This window comes from Perognathus longimembris, chromosome 4, assembly GCF_023159225.1.
Source record: "Perognathus longimembris pacificus isolate PPM17 chromosome 4, ASM2315922v1, whole genome shotgun sequence".
NCBI classification, from domain to species: Eukaryota; Metazoa; Chordata; class Mammalia; order Rodentia; family Heteromyidae; genus Perognathus; species Perognathus longimembris.
This window is the reverse complement of record NC_063164.1, coordinates 87,021,658-87,040,604: the sequence shown is the minus strand read 5'-3', so window position 1 is coordinate 87,040,604 and position 18,947 is coordinate 87,021,658. Positions and strand designations below refer to the sequence as shown.

Sequence of the window (18,947 nt, the reverse complement as noted above, 5' to 3'; positions counted from 1 at the left end):
AGAATTAGTACCCAAAATATAAAGTGCTAAAAGAAAATAGAAGTAACAAGTGGGCAGCAAACTGAGCAGTCAAAATAGCTGATACATGAAAAAATGTTAAACATCCTTAGCCATAAGGGAAATGCAAAGGAAGACTAGCCATTAAGAAAACAAACAACAGGACTGGGAATGTGGCTTAGAAGTACAGTGTTTGCCTAGTATGCACAAAGCCTTGGGTTCGATTCCTTACTACCACATAAATAGAAAAGGCTGGAAGTGGTGCTGTGGCTCAAGAGGTAGAGAAGACTAGTCATTGGAAACAAACAACAAACACTGTTGAGGATGCAGAGAAAAATGAACTCTCATACGATCTTAGAGGGAAAACAAATAGCATGCAAGTTTCTCCAGAAACAAAAACTGGACCTACCTTAATGACTCTACTCTCAGGACATACCTAGAGTATAATACACAAGAAAGACAACTGCATATCCATGTTTTTTGCAGTGCTGTTCACAACAGCCAAACTTTGGAATTGGCCCAAGTGCCCAACAACAGATGAGTAGTAAAGATATGGTAAATATATACCAGAGAATATTAAAATGCCACAAAGAAAAATTAAAATGTTATTTTTAGAAAAATTGATGCAATTGGAGAACATCATGCTGAGACACTAATCCAACTTCAAAAAGCCAGGTATCATGTTTTGCTCACTTGGCAGAAGCTAGACCTTAAAGATATGTATTAATTTTTCATATACCTATATGGATATATACCTATATATATACATAGACCACACCCCCACTCCCACACCCCCACACAGAGAACAAGACCCTAACCATGGGACTGTCTAAGGGATGAGGGGTTAGGGACAAGGAAAGATAAATGTTGAAATACATTGTAACCATGAAGACTAAGGAATCTCTATGAAAATTGTTCATCAATACAGAGTTGTGGAACAGTGAAAGAGAAAACAATAGAGAGAATTACTCTGAGCAAAATATATGGTCATTGGAAATGTCATAATGGAACCCCTTGAGATATAATTAACACATACTATTAAAGAATGTGAGGCACAATGGCACAATCTGATGTGCATTTGATCATATAAAATATGTACCAAAATGAACTCCAGGAAATGGAATTAAATCTTAGTTGCTGTTTTTCTTTTTGTCATTTGTTCATTTATCTGTTTTGGGGAGGGGTAAGGGAGAATGCACAAAAATGGAGGGAACAAAGGTGAACAAATGTAGCCACTGAATTTCACTAGACACTATGTTGAAAACAAACTATACAACTTGTGTGTCAGACAGGAGGGATAACCTGGGAGAGAGCAAGGGAAAGGGGGGACATTGTTCAATAAAAAATGAACTCTTTACCTCACTTAGGTAACTGTAACCCTTCTATAACTTTTATAATAATAAAGATGACACTGATCAAGACACATTGTATTCATAAATTGCTTTCTTGAATGGCAACTCCTTTGTACAAGTAAAGGTAATAAAAAATATATTTTTTAAGTCAGTAAAGTTCAACAGGCTCTGTTGAGTGGGTAGCAGTAGACATGTAGAGGGCTAAAAGAGTGAATGAGGATGAACTAATGTACTCAAGCATTTGACTTACATGTATGAAAATGAAACATTGACTTTTAACTGTTTTTAAAATGGGAAGTAAAATTAAGCCAGAATGATAGAGGGGATGGTTTGGTTGGTATATACTGGATCTATATACAGATATGTTAACAAGAAAAGTGCATGCACAACTAATTTTGCTAATAAAAGATCCATGAAAAGGCAAAGTGCAAAACAGTATATAGAGTAAGTTCCTATGTGTATAAAATAAAGGAGCTATATTTATTTTTATATCCATACAAAGTTATATACATTTCCAGTCATCGATATAATGAGAAAATGAGACATGTCAGGACAAAGAGAAAATTTTCTTTCAGCATCTACTTTAGGTATTTACAACATTCATAAAACATTTCAGTAAAAGAAAAAATATATGATTGACACTAATGAAGCAACTCCTATTCTAGTAAACAGTTTGTCACTACTCTCCATTGACACAGACTACTAATATCTATATGCAGTATAAGTAAAAACGATTTGTCCTCCTACTCTGTCTTTTTAAGTTTTATTTTAATAACCAACAAAAATACTTTAATATTTTTTAACTTTAGGAAAGAAGTCTTCTTAATTGTGTTTTATGACAGTTCTAGAAAAGAAAACACATCCCTTTTAACCTTCCTATAAATAACTGAAGGGCTAGGAGTGTGGCTGGGGTGGTAGAGTGCCTGCCTAGCAACCTCAAGACTCTAAGCTCAAATGCCAGGCAATTAATTAATCATTTTTATATCCACAAAACTTTTCTATCATATATATGTATGATAGGAATTTAAGTGAATCTCACTACTTAAACAGAAATCATGTGAATAAACAAGTTGAAATACATTGAAAAAAGAAACATTAGAAAAGGTAATTCAATTTTAATTTATTTTCATCATTTTTTTCTTCATGATCCAGATATTTTTAAATGCAAAGAAAATTAACTTTCCATGATATGTCAGGGATGGGCACTAAAAAAAAAATCAGACTGCAAATGAGTTATACAAATGAAAATATCAAATGGAGATCCAGTTATCAAAATGAAAGCATTCAACATTTTTAAAAGTTCACAATTATTTGTATAGCGCACATAAAAAAGTCAGCTTGCTAACCAACTGTTGTGATTTTAAAGAACTATTGCAGAAGATTGACGAAAATAGATTTATTAGTGAACTTATAAAGAGGTTAAAGAGCCTGAAACAAGTATTAAAAAGAAATTTGTGTCTTTATTAGAATGGTGTTAGGCTTTAAATATACCAATTTTGGTAATCAAATTATTGTTTGTAGCTTTTTTTTAAATTTTAGAGCTGTAATACTAGTCCAACTGTTTTGTCTTTACTTTTTCTTTCAAAGCAAGAAACAGAATGTAAGTAATCAGAAAGCACTAGCAGACATCAGTTAATCCAAGATACTAGCTTCTTAGTTCCAAAAGCACTTAAAAAGAAAACCACTGGTGGGGTACGGGAAAGGGGAGTGGAAGCAATTCATAATAACTGGAATTCCATGAGTGGGTATGCCAAGTCTCATGAGGCTATTTTTAAAATTTATTCTTTACTTGGTCACTTTTTGTTCTTCAGATACTAATTTATCTTTGACTTTTTTTCCTCAAAGTATAAAAAGTATGAAATATAAACAAGCTCTTGCACTGCACACTTAGAAGTGTACAATTCAAGCATTATAGAGCTATCTACATACCGATAAATCCCATCAAATCTTGGATAATTCAATAATATACAAAATATCAGGGCACAGAAAGAACTAAAACCCACTTCTTTTGTTACACATAAGATTCAAATATTCAATCTAAAGAAAAACAATCATTTTGGCTCTCCTCTACATTTGCATGTTGATAAACTTATTAAAATATTCCTGTATAATCATGTTTGGTCTTACTATTCAAGTCAGGTTTAAAACCTCAAAACCAGCCATCTAGACAAAACAAGTAATCAGAAAGATTATCTCTTTTCCATTTCCCTAACCCCAAATAACTAGGAAGTCAATTTTAGGACATGACTCCAAACACTGGATTGTGACGACAAATGCTAGGTCCAATTTCTTCATAATCCTTTTTGGTGTGGCATACTTGGTAGAACTCAGGCTGAAACAAAAATACGTATTTAATAAAATCAACTGCATTTCAATATTTTAGTGATATGTTTAAAAACGTTAAATTCCCTTGTATAAGCTAATAATATAGTTGGTTTTGTCATTGTGGGAAAGAAAAAAAAGCAATGAATATCTAGTGACGTAAGTTTTTTTTCCCTAAAGATAAGAAAATTTTAAGGTATAAAATTCTTACTTTAAATAAATTTCTATCAAGTTAAATCTTTTAAAAGAGCATAAAAACTTTTAAAAAAGAACATTAAGTTGAAATGACTTTTGGTTTTAAAGCAGTTATGTACTTAATATTCAATTTTTAAAGTATCCTGTTGTATAGAAAATTTAAAGGAGTTTGCTTTGTGCTTCTCAAAGTACCTTTGGATTCCTCTATTTAAAAAAACAACATACGAATAAGCTTTATCATACTCACCGTGGAAGCCAACATCGATCCTCCAAACCAAACTGCATATCGTTGCATGTGGTGCGTAATAACTTGAACATCGATAGGTTTTGGCTAAAAGATGATACAGTAAGATCAATTCAATACCAAATCCAAGTAACAATTATGTACATATTTCACGTATAAGCATTCACACAAATGAACTGTGAATAATAGGAGCCAGGCTAAAACTAAAAGAAAAGGTCATACAAATAGGAAATGGAAGAAAGCAAGAACTCGGCACACTGTGAGGGGGGGCACTCACTACTCTAACTACTAAGGAGGCATACACACGACATCTCAGTCCTAAGTTTGGAAACTCAAGAGCCTAAAACCTTATTTAATAACTTTCTTCAAAAAGCAAGAGTGTCCAGGGGAAAAGTAGAAAGGACTGATTTCATCAGAGCAGAAAACAGAAGTGTAAGATGAGCCTGAAATAGTTTGCAATAGATTGATGAGACTACCTCAAAAGACCTGAAAGCCACTTGAATGGCTACAACTGGCTAAAACTGGGTATCAAAACTAATAGTTTCAACAATGTATGATTTTATAACCATATTAATAATATAGCCTAGAATGACAAAAATATGTTTATACAGATGGGGGTAAGAGGGCTCTTCTTAGAGTAAAATGAGACAAGAACCAGAAGAAACTATGAAATCTCAAATACCATTTGACAACTACCTCAGTATTTTAGGAAAGAACAGTAACAGATGCTAAAACCAGTGGTTTCAAGTTTGTTGAAATAGAGACGGTTAAGTAGTCTGAAAGTGACTCCCTAGAAGATTCATATTAAATACAGGGGAAAATATAACTATTTGACAGAAACAACTTCCACCAACCAAAGTTAGCATAGGACAAGTGGTATTACTATCAAAGTGAATATACTGAAGTTAATCATAGGAAAATATCCAAAACCCAAACTGAGAAGCCTTCTACAAAATAAATGGCTTATATTTTTCAAAAATGTGACAATCATAAAGGAGAACAAAAAGCTTGATAACTATTACATATGGAGGGCCATAACAATCATATGGAATATATGGCCCTGGATTGGATTCCTTCTTTGGTTTTCCACCAAACAACTGGTGAAATATGCCTCAGGTTTTTGGTAGGACTGTGTTCACACAACCAATGTAATTTGTATTATTCCCAATATAGAGAATCTACCTTTTATTTTATGGTTAGATTGATACATATGCTGGTAGTTATATGAGCAGGTAGGTAAGTGCGTGAATGAACAAATGGGTTGGCTGAGAACAAGTTGGTTGAGAACATGACCAGAATGATTGAACAATAAAGAAATGACAGCTTGAAACAAAACATAAGCTACATTTCAAGGGACAATTTTAGTTAAGATAAGCCAAAGTTTAGGTACAGAAACCAGTCACCTAACATTTCCAAAAAGCAAACAAATAGTGTTTTATTGCACGTTTGAGTAGTTTAATGATTGTGATACTGTGAGAATGAGCCCTCATTATTAGTGATTTAAGAGTAAAATGAAATGTGTTTTATTTAGCAACTTATCCTCTGAATTGATATTCTGCTTCAATCTTTAGTAAGGATGGCAAAAAGTTACTAAAAATGAGTCTGGTAAATACAGAAAACACACATCTAAGAATTAATTCAGTTTTTGGCATCTAGTTCAACAGTGTAGCATCTGTAAGAGAAAGGTTATTTGGGGAAAAACCAATTTGTAGAGTACAAGCCCGCTACGTGGTAAGAACTGCTATTGACTTAGGAAAGGAAGCTATTGCATGTCTCTTAATAGTGCATTGTTTTCTTGCTATAATGGTATTTAAAATTTCAAGTATCCATAAATTTTCTTGTTCACATAAAGAAATAAAATACTCTGTCTTTTTCAAATATTTCTCACAACTACCAATCAGATTTCTTTTCACAAGTTAAGGGCATAGCTCAAGTGCTTAGGAAGCACAAGGTTTCTTGTTTAAACCTCAGTAACAGAAAACAACAACAAAAACCCAAAAACTATTGCTTTCCAGAAATACAAACACTATCCCGATATAATTAAATGAGCCGCAATAACAGGAAAAAAAAATCTGTAACATTGACCAGTTTTCATTTAGTGTCTGATAAATTCTTCTTGTTTTCCAAAGAGCAATTTGACAAACATTTCATTTCAAGGTACCCTCAATCTTCTCAGCCGTAATTGAGAAAACCAACCTTCAATCTACCGCCACTCAGTTCCTCACTTAATTTCAGCCTGGCATCTACAGTTCTTTTCAAGTCTCTTTGCAAGCGACGTCCAAAGTCTCTGAACATGGTTGAGCCTCCAGAGAGGACAATATTCTGTATTAATGGAGAAAAATAAATAAGTATGACCTTTTATTTAAAAAGAAAGGAAAACCTATAGATAAGCAGTACTAAAATAAAACCACCTTTTTTAAAAAACATGCAACTAATTAATTAAACAATGGATAGAAAATAACGTAAAAAACATGGTCTTGATACTGTTCTAAAATAGAAACAGGCAGGTAAAGGTAAAAATAGAAGGCAAAAAAGGATGTCACAGGGTTGTGTTAGGGTTTAAGCTGAAGCACAATTTATCAAATATGTGAGGTCATGAGATGACCTAAGAAAGTTGTGAGAACATTTTCTAAGTAAAAAGGTTGTATCCCAGCTACTCAGAAGGCTGAGAATCACAGTTTGAAGCCAGCCTAGGCCAGAAAGTCTGTGAGACTCTTACCATCAATCAACTACCAAAAAGCCAGAAGTGAAAATGTAGCTCAAGTACAATGGTAGCAATTGTGAGAAAGAAGCTCAGAGACAGTGCCAAGCCCTGAGTTCAAATGTCAGGGCTGGCACACACAAAAAGGTTTTACAAGTTAAAATAAAGGTTTGTCTTAAACTAAAAGATGGTCCCCAAGTGTTAACAGGCAAATAAGGGCAAAACCAGAAGTTAAAAGCATGCCACAAAAGTATTGAGGTAGGATTTCCTGAAGTAGAACTGATAAAAGGCCCAACATTGTCTTGATAAATTATTAAAAGGCTCTCTATAAAGCTTCCCCATAAGCCTCAATAAAGTAGGGACACCAAAAGTATGCCATCTATATTCTTCCTTTCTTAATAAATTTTTATGTTCTTACTAAAGTTTACTATTAGTTGCTTGTATATCTATTTATACAAATACATGTATACACAGTATACACATACACAAATGTATACTTATATACATATAAATGCCTGTATATATGCATGCATACAAGTATATATGTGCACACATATATATGCATATGTGTGTATACATGTACACACATGACCTTGTACATGGCTTTAAAAAATACTGAGCTTGGGGCTGGGAATATGGCCTAGTGGCAAGAGTGCTTACCTTGTATACATGAGGCCCTGGGTTCAATTCCTCAGCACCACATATACAGAAAATGGCCAGAAGTGGTGCTGTGGCTCAAGTGGCAGAGTGCTAGCCTTGAGCAAAAAAGAAGCCAGGGACAGTGCTCAGGCCCTGAGTTCATGGCCTAGGACTGGCCAAAAAATACTGACCTTGTAGAGAGGACGTCTGACATCAATAGGACAATTCTGAATTACTTCATCTACAACTTCTGAGATAGGTTGTGTAAAGTCTGGATTAGCAAACTGAAAAAATAAATAAATTTAGATACATGACCAAGACCTGATTAGTGACTTGCATATCACAACAATAAAATGTTAAGAAACATTTCCTATTTAAAAGGACTTCTAAGAACAGTAAACTCTGATCTCTAACAGATTCAAATTAAAGCTCCTGAAAACAGATTTCAAGAAACTCAAAATGAGTACAAGAGATGCATCCAATGCCTAACGTATGAAACTGTAACCTCTCTGTACATCAGTTTGATAATAAAAATTTGAAAAAAAAATAAATACCATTTTTAATCCAAAAAAAAAAAAAGAAAAAGAAACTCAAAATGATGATACTATACAGTAAGAACAGATAAAGCCAAACATAAGAATACTATGACATGGCAAAATCTGGGTAATTAGGAACTCATAGACCTCCAAAAGAATATATACAATAATACAATGAGTATGGAAAACCATTTGGCAGAAGTAAATAACAAACTAAATACACATACTAGTAGGTCTACTTCTTTGAAAAAATACTTGAAGGAACTCCCCACCCGTGTAATATACAAAGAAAACTGATTTACTAGTCTAGACTTGCCTATATAGTAAAAGCAACCACTGAATTCATGAATAGGGGTTAAAAAAGATACACAATGTACAGATTATTCTTATTACTTAAGACTCCATATTTACAAACTAAGATTACTTGCTAAAATCTATTATCTCAAAACCAATGTGTGAAATATTTGAACAATCACTTGCGCAAATATACATGTGTAGAGGCAGCAAAAGTTTAAGTCTACCAACGTACATATTTCCAGTTGAAGTGAACAAGGTGATATCATTCTGCGAACCAGCATCCTTTTCTCAATATAGTCTAATTTTTCTTTTTCTTGCCAGTCCTGGGGCTTGGGACTCAGGGTTTGAGTGCTGTCACTGGCTTCTTTTTGCTCAAGACTAGCACTCTACGTCTTGAGCCACAGTGCCACTTCCAGCTTCTTCTGTTTATGTGGTGCTGAGGAATCGAACCCAGGGCTTCATGCATGCTAGGCAAGCACTCTATGGCTCTCTACATTCCCAGCTCCTAGTATAACATTTTTATTGTTGTTGATGTTGCTATTTAAATGGCCTCCAGGCATAGTCCTGAATGGCTGCCTAATATTTCTAAACAACACCTAGAAGGATGGATGTGAGTCTTACAGATGTATAGATTAATGTACAAACATTAATGCATACATGCCTCCTCCCCTAAAATGCCTTTAAATAGAAATGAAAGATGAAGTACAATTATGCATAGAAGAGATGAAGAAAATGTGAGACCAAAGGCCTTCTCAAAGGAACCTAACTTTGCATTTCCCCTAAGAGCAATGGTTTAATAAATACTACTTCATAGTATTCTTAGCAAGTAGATACTTGAGTGTGTATATGCACATGCAAACGTGTCTGTGTGTGTGTGTGCACGCGTGCACACATGCTGGAATTAGAGCTTGACTGATATCCTTTTGGCTTCTGTGCTCAAGGTTAGCACTTTGCCACTTAATTAAGCCACATTTCCACTTCCAGCTTTTTGGCAGTTAATTGGAGAGAAGAGTCTCACAAACTTTTCTTCCTAGGCTAGATTCAAACCTCAGCCTCTTAAATAGCTAGCATTAAAGACTGAAGCCGTCAGTACCCAGCTAGCAATGTCTGCTTCAAAATAAAATTATAAAGTATTGACTTTGGGGGAAAACAATCAATCATGTAGTCATGTTGTTATGCCAAGTCGCGAGAAGACCACCAAGACGGCCACCGAGACTCAAGAGACGTTCCGAAATGCAAAAGCAAGGCTTTATTCAGGTGAGCTGCAACTCGGGCCTCGTCCTACCCACCGACACAGCGGAGGTTAGAAGGAAGCCCCGAGCTGTGATCAGGTGTTCAAGCAAGACAAAAAAAAAAAGTTACAGCAATCAGGTGTTCAAGCAAGCAAGATTAGGACACGGGTACAAATCTGATTGGCTCAGGGCTCGAGGCATTCTGGGCGGCAGGTGGTTAGAATTCTTGACCGGCTGGGCCCTAATAAGCTTGTTCTGGGTTTGCTCACAGGGCCTGCTTATCTCAGGTTCGCGTGGTAAAGTGAGGCCTGATTTCAAAATGGCTTTAGTCTGGCTCTTCAATGTTGGTATATAATCATCAAAACTATTTCTAAGTAGCTTATATTCAAAAGCAAAACTCAATTTTTAGCAGCTAACAAGTTCTTGAAAGATTCCACATTAATCTTTAAAAATACATATATGAGCCAGGTGCTAGTGGCTCATGCCTGTAGTCTTAGCTACTCAGGAAGCTGAGATCTGAGGATTGAGGTTTAAAAGCAGCCCCAGCAGGAAAGTCCATGATACTCCTATCTCCAATTAACCATTAGAAAACTGGAAGTGGCATTGTGGCTCAAGTGGTAGAGTGCTAGCTTTGAATTTAAGAGCTCAAGGACAGTGCCCAGGCCCAGAGTTCAAGTCTTACCACTGTGTATGTCAAATGGCTATATATTAAATTGACTGTTTAAAAATATTATAGAAATGTTTTTAAAAGGGTACTTTATTTAAAAAAGGAAAAAATACTATGCATTTCTCTCAGCTTATTGTTTCAAGAATTTGGCCTTCTATGTGGGACAGACTGGTTCGAAACTGTAATGATACTTTTTACAGGAACGCTTTCCAATTTTTAAAGTTAGCATTAAATTATTTAGAAAAGAGCTTACAAATAAAAGATTTAATGTTACTGAAGTAATATTTAATTTAAACTAAAATAGCACTAACAATAGCTTCTAGTGACTTCTATTCCAATAAGCAGAAAACTAGTAGTCATAGTGTATGTGTTTGAAGCATGCTGAAAAAGTATCAAGAACTCTAAAAAGATATATGGGAAGTATAGAAATGTGTCCTACACTGAGGCTTTTGAGAACAACTTATAAAACAGAGGATATTTTATCTGTAAAAGGTATCCCACCCACACTGCACTTCAGAGGAGAACGGGAAATATAGCTCAAGCTGGCTGGCTCTATGTGTCATTTAAAGATCAGCTCATGTGAGAGCACAGAATGGCTTCATGATTATAAGCAGCAGACTGGAATCCTGAAATTTTACTTTCCATTATTACATTTGTGACCTTTGACAAGTTTTCTCAAATTCATTAGAAATGTTTCCTGTAGTATTTATTTTAAAGTATTATCTGAAAAACTCTTTCCTTTCCTTTCACTTTCACTCGTGGTCAGTCTACCTCTAACTGCCCCTTGATTGGAATGTCTTAAGATACTACTGTTGAGAACATTAAGTTAAAGGAATATTTTCAATTGATTGTAATGTTGCACACCAGTGATCCCAGCAATTGAGGTAGAGACAGGAGGATGTAAAGTTCCAAACCAGCATGGGATTGTATTAGATACTGTCTCAAAAAACGAGGGTGGGGGGCAGGGGGGAGATGCAGCAGCGTTCGGGGAGTCAGGAGTAGAGAACATAACCAACCAACCATAGTACATAAATACAGCAGAGTTCTTTCCTATGTCATTACAAGTTTAAAGTTTAGGGTGGCTCAGTGACAAGGTGTGACTAGAATGTCAAAGGCCATGGTTTCGAATCCCAGCACTGAAAATGTCAAATAAGTGTTATTTATATTAATGGAAAAATGATGCATAAGACATTATTAGCAAGGTAATTATCATCTAGCCAACTATCCTCTTCCTAAACAATATGATACATCTGAAAGCTTATTTACATAGCTAATGTTCTATGGTTTTTAAGATTAGCTAAGCTTGTAAGTCCAGAGACATTCTTGAAAGGTTCCTCTTTTGAAGCCTAGATAGCTCCTATCATCCAAGCAAGTATGTCTTGTGGTCATAATCCTTCACATCTAAAACTGTGAATTAAGTATCTTCTGTAATTCTCTAATTCCTGTCTTCAACTTGAGGTTTTGCTATCTTTTGCCAACATCTCAAATACAACAAAATCAATGTTGTATAACTCAAGTGACATTTAATCTATTTCTACTTCAGCCACTCAAATACTTTTGACCACACAAGGCAATTGTCCTAACTTCCAGCCACAAAAGCTTATCGCCCTATACACTCAAATCCCTACAAACAGTATTAAAAGTAAAGGTCAAAGTCCAAGGACCAAACTGGATACAAAGAACAATGAAAAAACCATGTTGATCCTCTTTGGAGGAAAAAAGGGAATGTTATATCAAAGTGCCACCAGGGGGTATACTAAGAACCACCAAATATCCCTGTAGAACTTTCAAAGGAAGAAACTGAAAATTTAAGAAATTACCTGTTTGTAATTAACACACACACACACACACACACACACACACACACACACACACACGAGAACAACAGCAAAATAATCTAAGTTCTTTTGGAGATGGGTGCATGTAGAGGGCAAATGGGGATTAATATGGTCAAAGAGAAGGAGGGGGGATAGTAGGACACACTGCAAGCATGTAGGGAAATGTGGCAATGAATTGCCCTTGTACAACTAATGTAAGCTAATAAAAATTGTTTTTAAAAAAGAGGGAAGAGAAGGAACACTTTTTAGGAAGAGAGGAATACAATGAAGAAAACTGTTAAAACAATATACAGTCAGTTACTAAAATGTTCAGACTTGAGTACACTAATATGAACACAATTTTTATCCTGATTCTCACCGTTTTCTGCCAAACCCATTCTACAATACATTAGCTTAATTCTACTCTGGGGGGAAAAACACAGAGCTATAAACTATGATGCTGGACTTCCTTAGTTACATACCTACTCTTCTGCCCATCCTAGTTCTACATTTTCCTCTTCTAATATTAAATGATCTTAAAAATTAAAGCAATCCTCAGCCTTATTCTTTTTTTTTTTTCAAAATTTATTATCAAACTGATGTACAGAAAGGTTACAGTTTCATACGTTAGGCACTGGGTACATTTCTTGTACAGTTTGTTCCTCAGCCTTATTCTTAAAATTGACTTGCTAGTCCCAGTGGGCATTATCCTTTCATCTTTTACATGGCCACCTCCTACAAAAAGTACCCACAGTGCCAATTTCCAAACAACTTCCTCTCACTGATCCAGCAAGCTACCTCTATATCGTATCATTTCATTGAAATCACTCTTCTTGAACCACCTGAATGCTGAAAACCCATCAGTACTTTACAAGTTTCATCTGCTTCATTACAGCCTGGCACTAGCCTCCTTCCTCGAAACATTTACTTTTCTTATTTTTATGACTACAATCCTCTGTAACTGTTAGTATTCTTTGCATGTCAATCTTATTTTACCTGTCCACAAAAAAATGTTTTCTCCACTGGGGCCTAATTCTTCACCTTCTTTCCATTCCACAGCCTTTCAGTGGCCACTGTTTTTCTTTTGTACCACCGAAGACGATGAATTTACCCGTCCTCATTGTAGGACACTTAACCCCATTTCAAAACCTTTAGAACTTTTAAGAGGTTGGGGTTTTTACTATTTGTTTGGTTGTGGTTGGCTGTTTTTTGTTGTTGTTGTTTGTTTTGGTTTTTTGCCAGTCCTGGGCCTTGGACTCAGGGCCTGAGCACTGTCCCTGGCTTCTTTTTGCTCAAGGCTAGCACTCTGCCACTTGAGCCACAGCGCCACTTCTGGCAGTTTTCTGTATATGTGGTGCTGGGGAATCGAACCCAGGGCTTTATGTATTAGAGGCAACCACTCTTGCCACTAGGCCATATCCCCAGCCCGGTTGGCTGGATTTTTAAGATGGAGTTCTTCACTATGTAACCCTAACTGGCTTCAAATTCCAGGTCCTTCTGCCTCAGCCTCCTCAGAGATGGGATTACCACACCTAGCTGAGTGTTTTTGAACTTGTTAAAAAGATAAATATAAATTCCTCTGTTCTAATCTCATCTGGTCCTCATCTTCAAGATTCTTAATTTGACTGGATAGCACATCTAGATAAAGTTATAAACCTCTGAATCATCGGATTCTTAGTATTTACTCCTTTCACACTGAAGTAATTACTATGTCATATTGAATCTCCTTTTCTCTTACTTCCTTCCTTAATCTCAATGGCCTACAGACACTACCTAAAATATTGAAACTACTTCCCTCCTCTGTAACTAGCCAAGTGCTACCGGAATAATCTTTATAATACTGCACATAAATCTATGTCACTTCCATACTCAAGATTTCTGCATAACTGGAATCCAGCAAATTCCCTTGAGCAGTGAGTACATTTGGTCCTCATGATATAGCCCACAGATACTGATTTGGATTTATCTTCCACTGCACCTCTATAATTAACTATTACCTACCTGTCTAATGTCCCAGGACTTTGCTCAGCTCATCAACTCTGCCAGAAACACACTCTGTTTATATGTATGCCTAGAAAAAACTATCCAACTGTTAAGTTGATCTAAATTCAACTATTACCTCTCTGAGAAATATATCTGGTTTTCCCAATCAGGCTATGATGTTCTCTGCTTCTATGCCCTCAATAGATACATGTATTCACTAAAGCCACTATACCTACCTGAACAATACATCTTATCCTTTGAGCTCAGTAAAAGACTAAATTATTTTTTACCTTTGGTACTTAATGGTTAATCTGAAACCATAAACAAGTATTTCCCCTTAATATTTATTAAGTGAATGAATACTAAAGAATTGTTCCCTTTTTTTGGTGGTATAGAAGTATGAAGTAGGGCAGGGTTAGTAGAACCCTTCCCTCCAGTTCCAGTTCCTTCAATAAATGTGGAACTGATTTAAAAAAAAAAAAAAAAAGAAGTATGAACTATATAGGGCCTTGCACTTGTTAGGCAGGCAATCAATCTACTACTTGAGCCATGCCCTAGTCAAAAATTATGATGCTCAAGAAGTACAGAAAGCATTTACTGTTATTCTATCAATAAAGTTGATTTTCTGATACTAAGTTACCAGAATAGTATTCATTATTAAAAGCACGTATTCCATTCATTTATTTTTTTGTTTTGTTTTTCAAGTCTTGGGACATATACTCAGGACCTAGGCACTGTCCTGGAGCTTTATTTTTTTTCTTCAACTTTCAACTTTTTTTCTTCAACTTTCTACTACTTGAGCTACACAGCTCCACTTCTAGCTTTTTAGTAGTTAACTGGGGATAAGAGTCTCACAGACTTGCCATCTCAGGCTTGCTTTGAAAAGTGATCTTAAGATCTCAGCCTCCTAAATACTAGTATTACAGGTATAAGCCACAGGGACTCAGTTCTAATTTAAGACAGCCATTATGTTGCTAAGATTTCATAGTGATAGAAGACTATTTTACTAGTAAATAACTATGATAATCAATTGAAAATTCTTTGCATAATGGCCATTTTATACTTGGGGGATCCTGGCTAGAGCCTTTCCAATATTTCAAAGGATTATAAATATTAAGGGCTCCTTCTCTTGCCATGCTCTTCAGTGGTATTCCTCCATAAGCCATAAACATTAAAGTGACAATAATTTCATTTTCCCATAGGTATAAAAAATAGAGTTTAGCCTGTTTTAAGAGTTTTTCTTCCTGAGAAAGATAACTCAAGAAAGTCTGAGATTAATTTTCTCTGAACATATTTTAATTCATTTTTTTCTGAATATGTTAAAGCAATTGCATTAGAAAATAATAAGCAACTTACCTCTGGATGAAAAAAGATTTCAGGTCCCAAGAATCTTTCATAACCAACATCAATGGAAAATTCCTTCTTTGAGATAGCATTGATTCCAGTATACTGTTTAATCCATTTTGACCCATCAGTGTCATACTTGTTAAATTCTTTTACTAAATCTGGGCAGACATAACTATAGCGCTCCTTAAAAAGCAAACAAAGAAACAAAATCTGCATTTTTAGTTTGTTTTTGAAGTGGAAAGAGTATCTATAAATGAGAATCAAATGAAAAAATGCTCAGTGTATAAAATTAGTAGATTATAGTGGAACAAATTTTGTTAGGATTTGCATAGTACAAATAAACAATCTATACACAATTTCTGGCTTCCTATATGAACTTGGAAGATTGAAAAGTCAAACCCTACTATTTTAGTGTTATTTCCTAAAACAGTCACTAAAGTCACTCAACACTTTTTACTCTTTTAGTAATGATGAATCTTGTGTTCTAGAAAAGAAATATACACAAATAAAAGACAAAAACTGATTACAACTACACAAATTCTGACCTAAATAAAGCAAAAAAAAAATAGAATGAAAATATAAACTATTCTATTTTGGTATTATCTGCAAGAGTGAATTATTGCTTATTTGGTCATATGTCATAAATAAAAGTTTACATTAAAAACGTAATTCAAAAATAAATTAGTTGCAACTTATGGGTTGCTGACTGTCTTAATTTCTGGTGTCATTTTGACTGGATTTAAAGAATATCCAAAGGACTGATAAAGTAATACTTCTAATGGTTTTCTCTGATAACACAGTCCCAGAGGAGAGTTTGGTAAGATGAGTAGAGAAGTCCGCCTTGGAGAGAGGGGAGTTAGATATCTTTCAACAGCTGTGGACTCACAGAGATTTAAAAGCAAAGGAAAAGTTAAATTCCCTTTTTTCTGTTCTAAAGCTGGGATGCCCTCCTTGTCTTGCCCATGAACACAGATGCTCCCTAGGTTTCCAGGCCCTCAGCCCTAGACAGAGGATACCATCACCTTCCTTGGTTTTGAAGCCTGCAGATTTGGACTAAGACACTGAACCTGCATCCAGTTTGCCTCTTAAGGGACAGCTTAACCATGTAAGATATTTACCCTAATAAATCACCTTTCATATAAACATATCTATAACCTATTAGTACTGTCTCTCAGGAGAATTCTGATTAATACTCATATATTTCCCAAAATTGTACACATAAAGGGCTCTGTCCAAGACAGATGCAAATATTACTATTGTTTATGAAAAGATAAAAAGGAAAGAATATTCAAAAATAAAACAATCAATTATTCTATCTATCCTCTTTTTCCAAATTTTTCAAGTGGAAATCACATGAAAATGATGCTCCTTAAATGATTTTCAGATAGATGATTCTTCCCTGGTAAGCTTAGGGGTTAAATCCCTAGACTATTTTTGTTGTTATTTTGCTTTTAATATTTAACTTTTTTAAGTTCAAATTGTAGTGCTCATATTACTTTTTTTTTTTTTTTTACAGTTTTTATATTATTACCAGATTGGGGTACTTTGGGGGAGCCACTTGACTACTTACAAAGTACTCAATTTATCTATACTCCTAAGCTGGTGATAAAAAGAAAATTCCAATAAACACACAGAGGCCCAATAATTTTTTTTTTCCCCAGTCCTGGGGCTTGAACTCAGGGCCTCTGCACTGTCCCTGGCTTCTCTTTGCTCAAGGCTAGCACTCTGCCAACTTGAAGCACCAACTTGAAGCACAGTGCCACTTCTGGCCTTTTCTATATAATGTGGTGTTGAGGAATCGAACCTAGGGCTTCATGTATACGAGGCACTCTTGCCACTAGGCCATATTCCCAGCCCTCAACAAATATTTTTACAAGAGCAGACTTGCTTTTATATACTTACAACAGGTTAAAAGATAATAATGACAAATGACAAATTCAAAAAGTAATGTCAATAAAGAGTTATACAGCAAAAATATTAATGAAATATCTTACACAGCTATCACACTTTTCCTCTATACACTCATCTGAGCCAAATGTCTCTATATTAAAATTCCATAAATAAATTACAAAAACAACTTTAACAAAATCATTAAGATTAATATAAAAGTTCACTGACCAATTGAATTGAATGGATTCTATAGTAAAACAATTATTTTTAATAAAATAATCAGAGACATAAAATCATTTGTTAAAACATCCTTGTGTTAGTCCTCGTGTATAAATCACAGAAACACTATAGAAAGTGCTGATAATTGAATCCTCAAATAATGTCCTTATAAAACATACAGAGAGGGGAGGGGGAAAAGTGGGAGAAAAATGAGGGAAGAGGTAACAAGTCGGATAAGAAAGGTACTCACTGCCCTAATCATCAAACTGTAATCCTCTGTATATCACTCTGACAACAAATTAAAAAAAATCAAAAGGAAAAAAAAAAAGAAAACAAACACAAATAAGGGGAATTGTTTATAATTAGTTGACAAAAGAAACTATTGCTCCTAAGAAATTTCTTCATGGTATTTTTATACATATGACTTTATTTCTTAACTGAATTACATTTTTATCACTACTGTTTACCTTTACGGCCTTGGCAGTTTCCAAGGACTGCTCTGGAGGGATTCCTACTTCTCGATCTCTCAGCAGTTGTTGAATAAAATATGTTATATCTCGTCCTGCGATTGGAATGTGTTTTATACAGCTGCCGATCACATACCCTTCAGCCTGGTTGGAGGGGGAAAAACAGGTGTCAAATTTACTTTCACTATTTTGAAAATTAACCTAAAAAATGAATCTTTCTCAAGTTAATGTATTTTGCATCTTAAGAAATGCTTTATTAAAGAAATTTTATTTCTATCCTTCAACTGCATTTTTTCAAACTATATTTATCTGAGAATTTATAATACTGTATAAAAATTGTGAAGAACCAGCAACTTAGATTTATTCACTCAACAGTTTATAGCCACGATTGAAATGAGTAAACATAGAAACAGTAAACTATAAAAGGTCAAATGGTTTAGACAACAGACTTTGTATCAGATAGGGTATTATTCCTAAATCCTTTATGATTTTAGGGAAAACTGTGTAGTCACACAAGAAAGTGATCATTAACTTAAAATGTAGTTACTACTTTCTTAATGAAGTACTTAATTTACAAGCCTGGGACATTTAGTGAATTATCATCATGGCTATTAACAACTCTGTAGGACAGATGCATACATTTACCAATATATGTCAGAAGTATAATGAATAATTTAACAACTAAATTTCAGTAAGAAAAAACATTAAAAACAGCTGCACATGCCAGGAGAGAACATTAAGGATTAATGGCAGTGCATGTCTGTAATTCTAGCATTCAGTAGACTGGGCTAAGAAGAGTTTGAAGCCAACTTTGGATAATCAGAGAGCTAATCTCAAAAGACCAAAAACAAACAAGAATATTAAAGATTGGATTTGTCCATTCAACTGAAAAAGAAAGGTGAATAAATATATGAAATAAGTGTTTTCAGATGTTCAACAATAGGGCAATACTTCTAAGAAGAAACAAACAAGATAAGTACTCTGAATAACCTCTCATGGCCTGGGGGAGCTCCTATACAGTAATAAAGGAAAATAGAACCCA

The 18,947-nt window shown here is 34.8% G+C and overlaps 1 protein-coding gene across 1 annotated transcript in view; it reads right to left on the bottom strand.

Annotated features, from left to right (window-relative positions):
• Positions 1–2,887: 2,887 nt before the first annotated feature.
• Actr3 (actin related protein 3) overlaps positions 2,888–18,947 on the bottom strand; it is a 47,805-nt gene continuing 31,745 nt past the window's right edge. Inside the window, exons 7-12 of the mRNA XM_048345612.1 lie at positions 17,906–18,049; positions 15,339–15,512; positions 7,642–7,734; positions 6,307–6,432; positions 4,114–4,197; positions 2,888–3,681 (exon numbers count right to left, since the gene is read on the bottom strand). Coding sequence (XP_048201569.1) covers positions 3,586–3,681; positions 4,114–4,197; positions 6,307–6,432; positions 7,642–7,734; positions 15,339–15,512; positions 17,906–18,049 — 717 coding nt within the window. The 3' untranslated portion in view covers positions 2,888–3,585. The remainder of the gene's footprint in view (positions 3,682–4,113; positions 4,198–6,306; positions 6,433–7,641; positions 7,735–15,338; positions 15,513–17,905; positions 18,050–18,947) is intronic.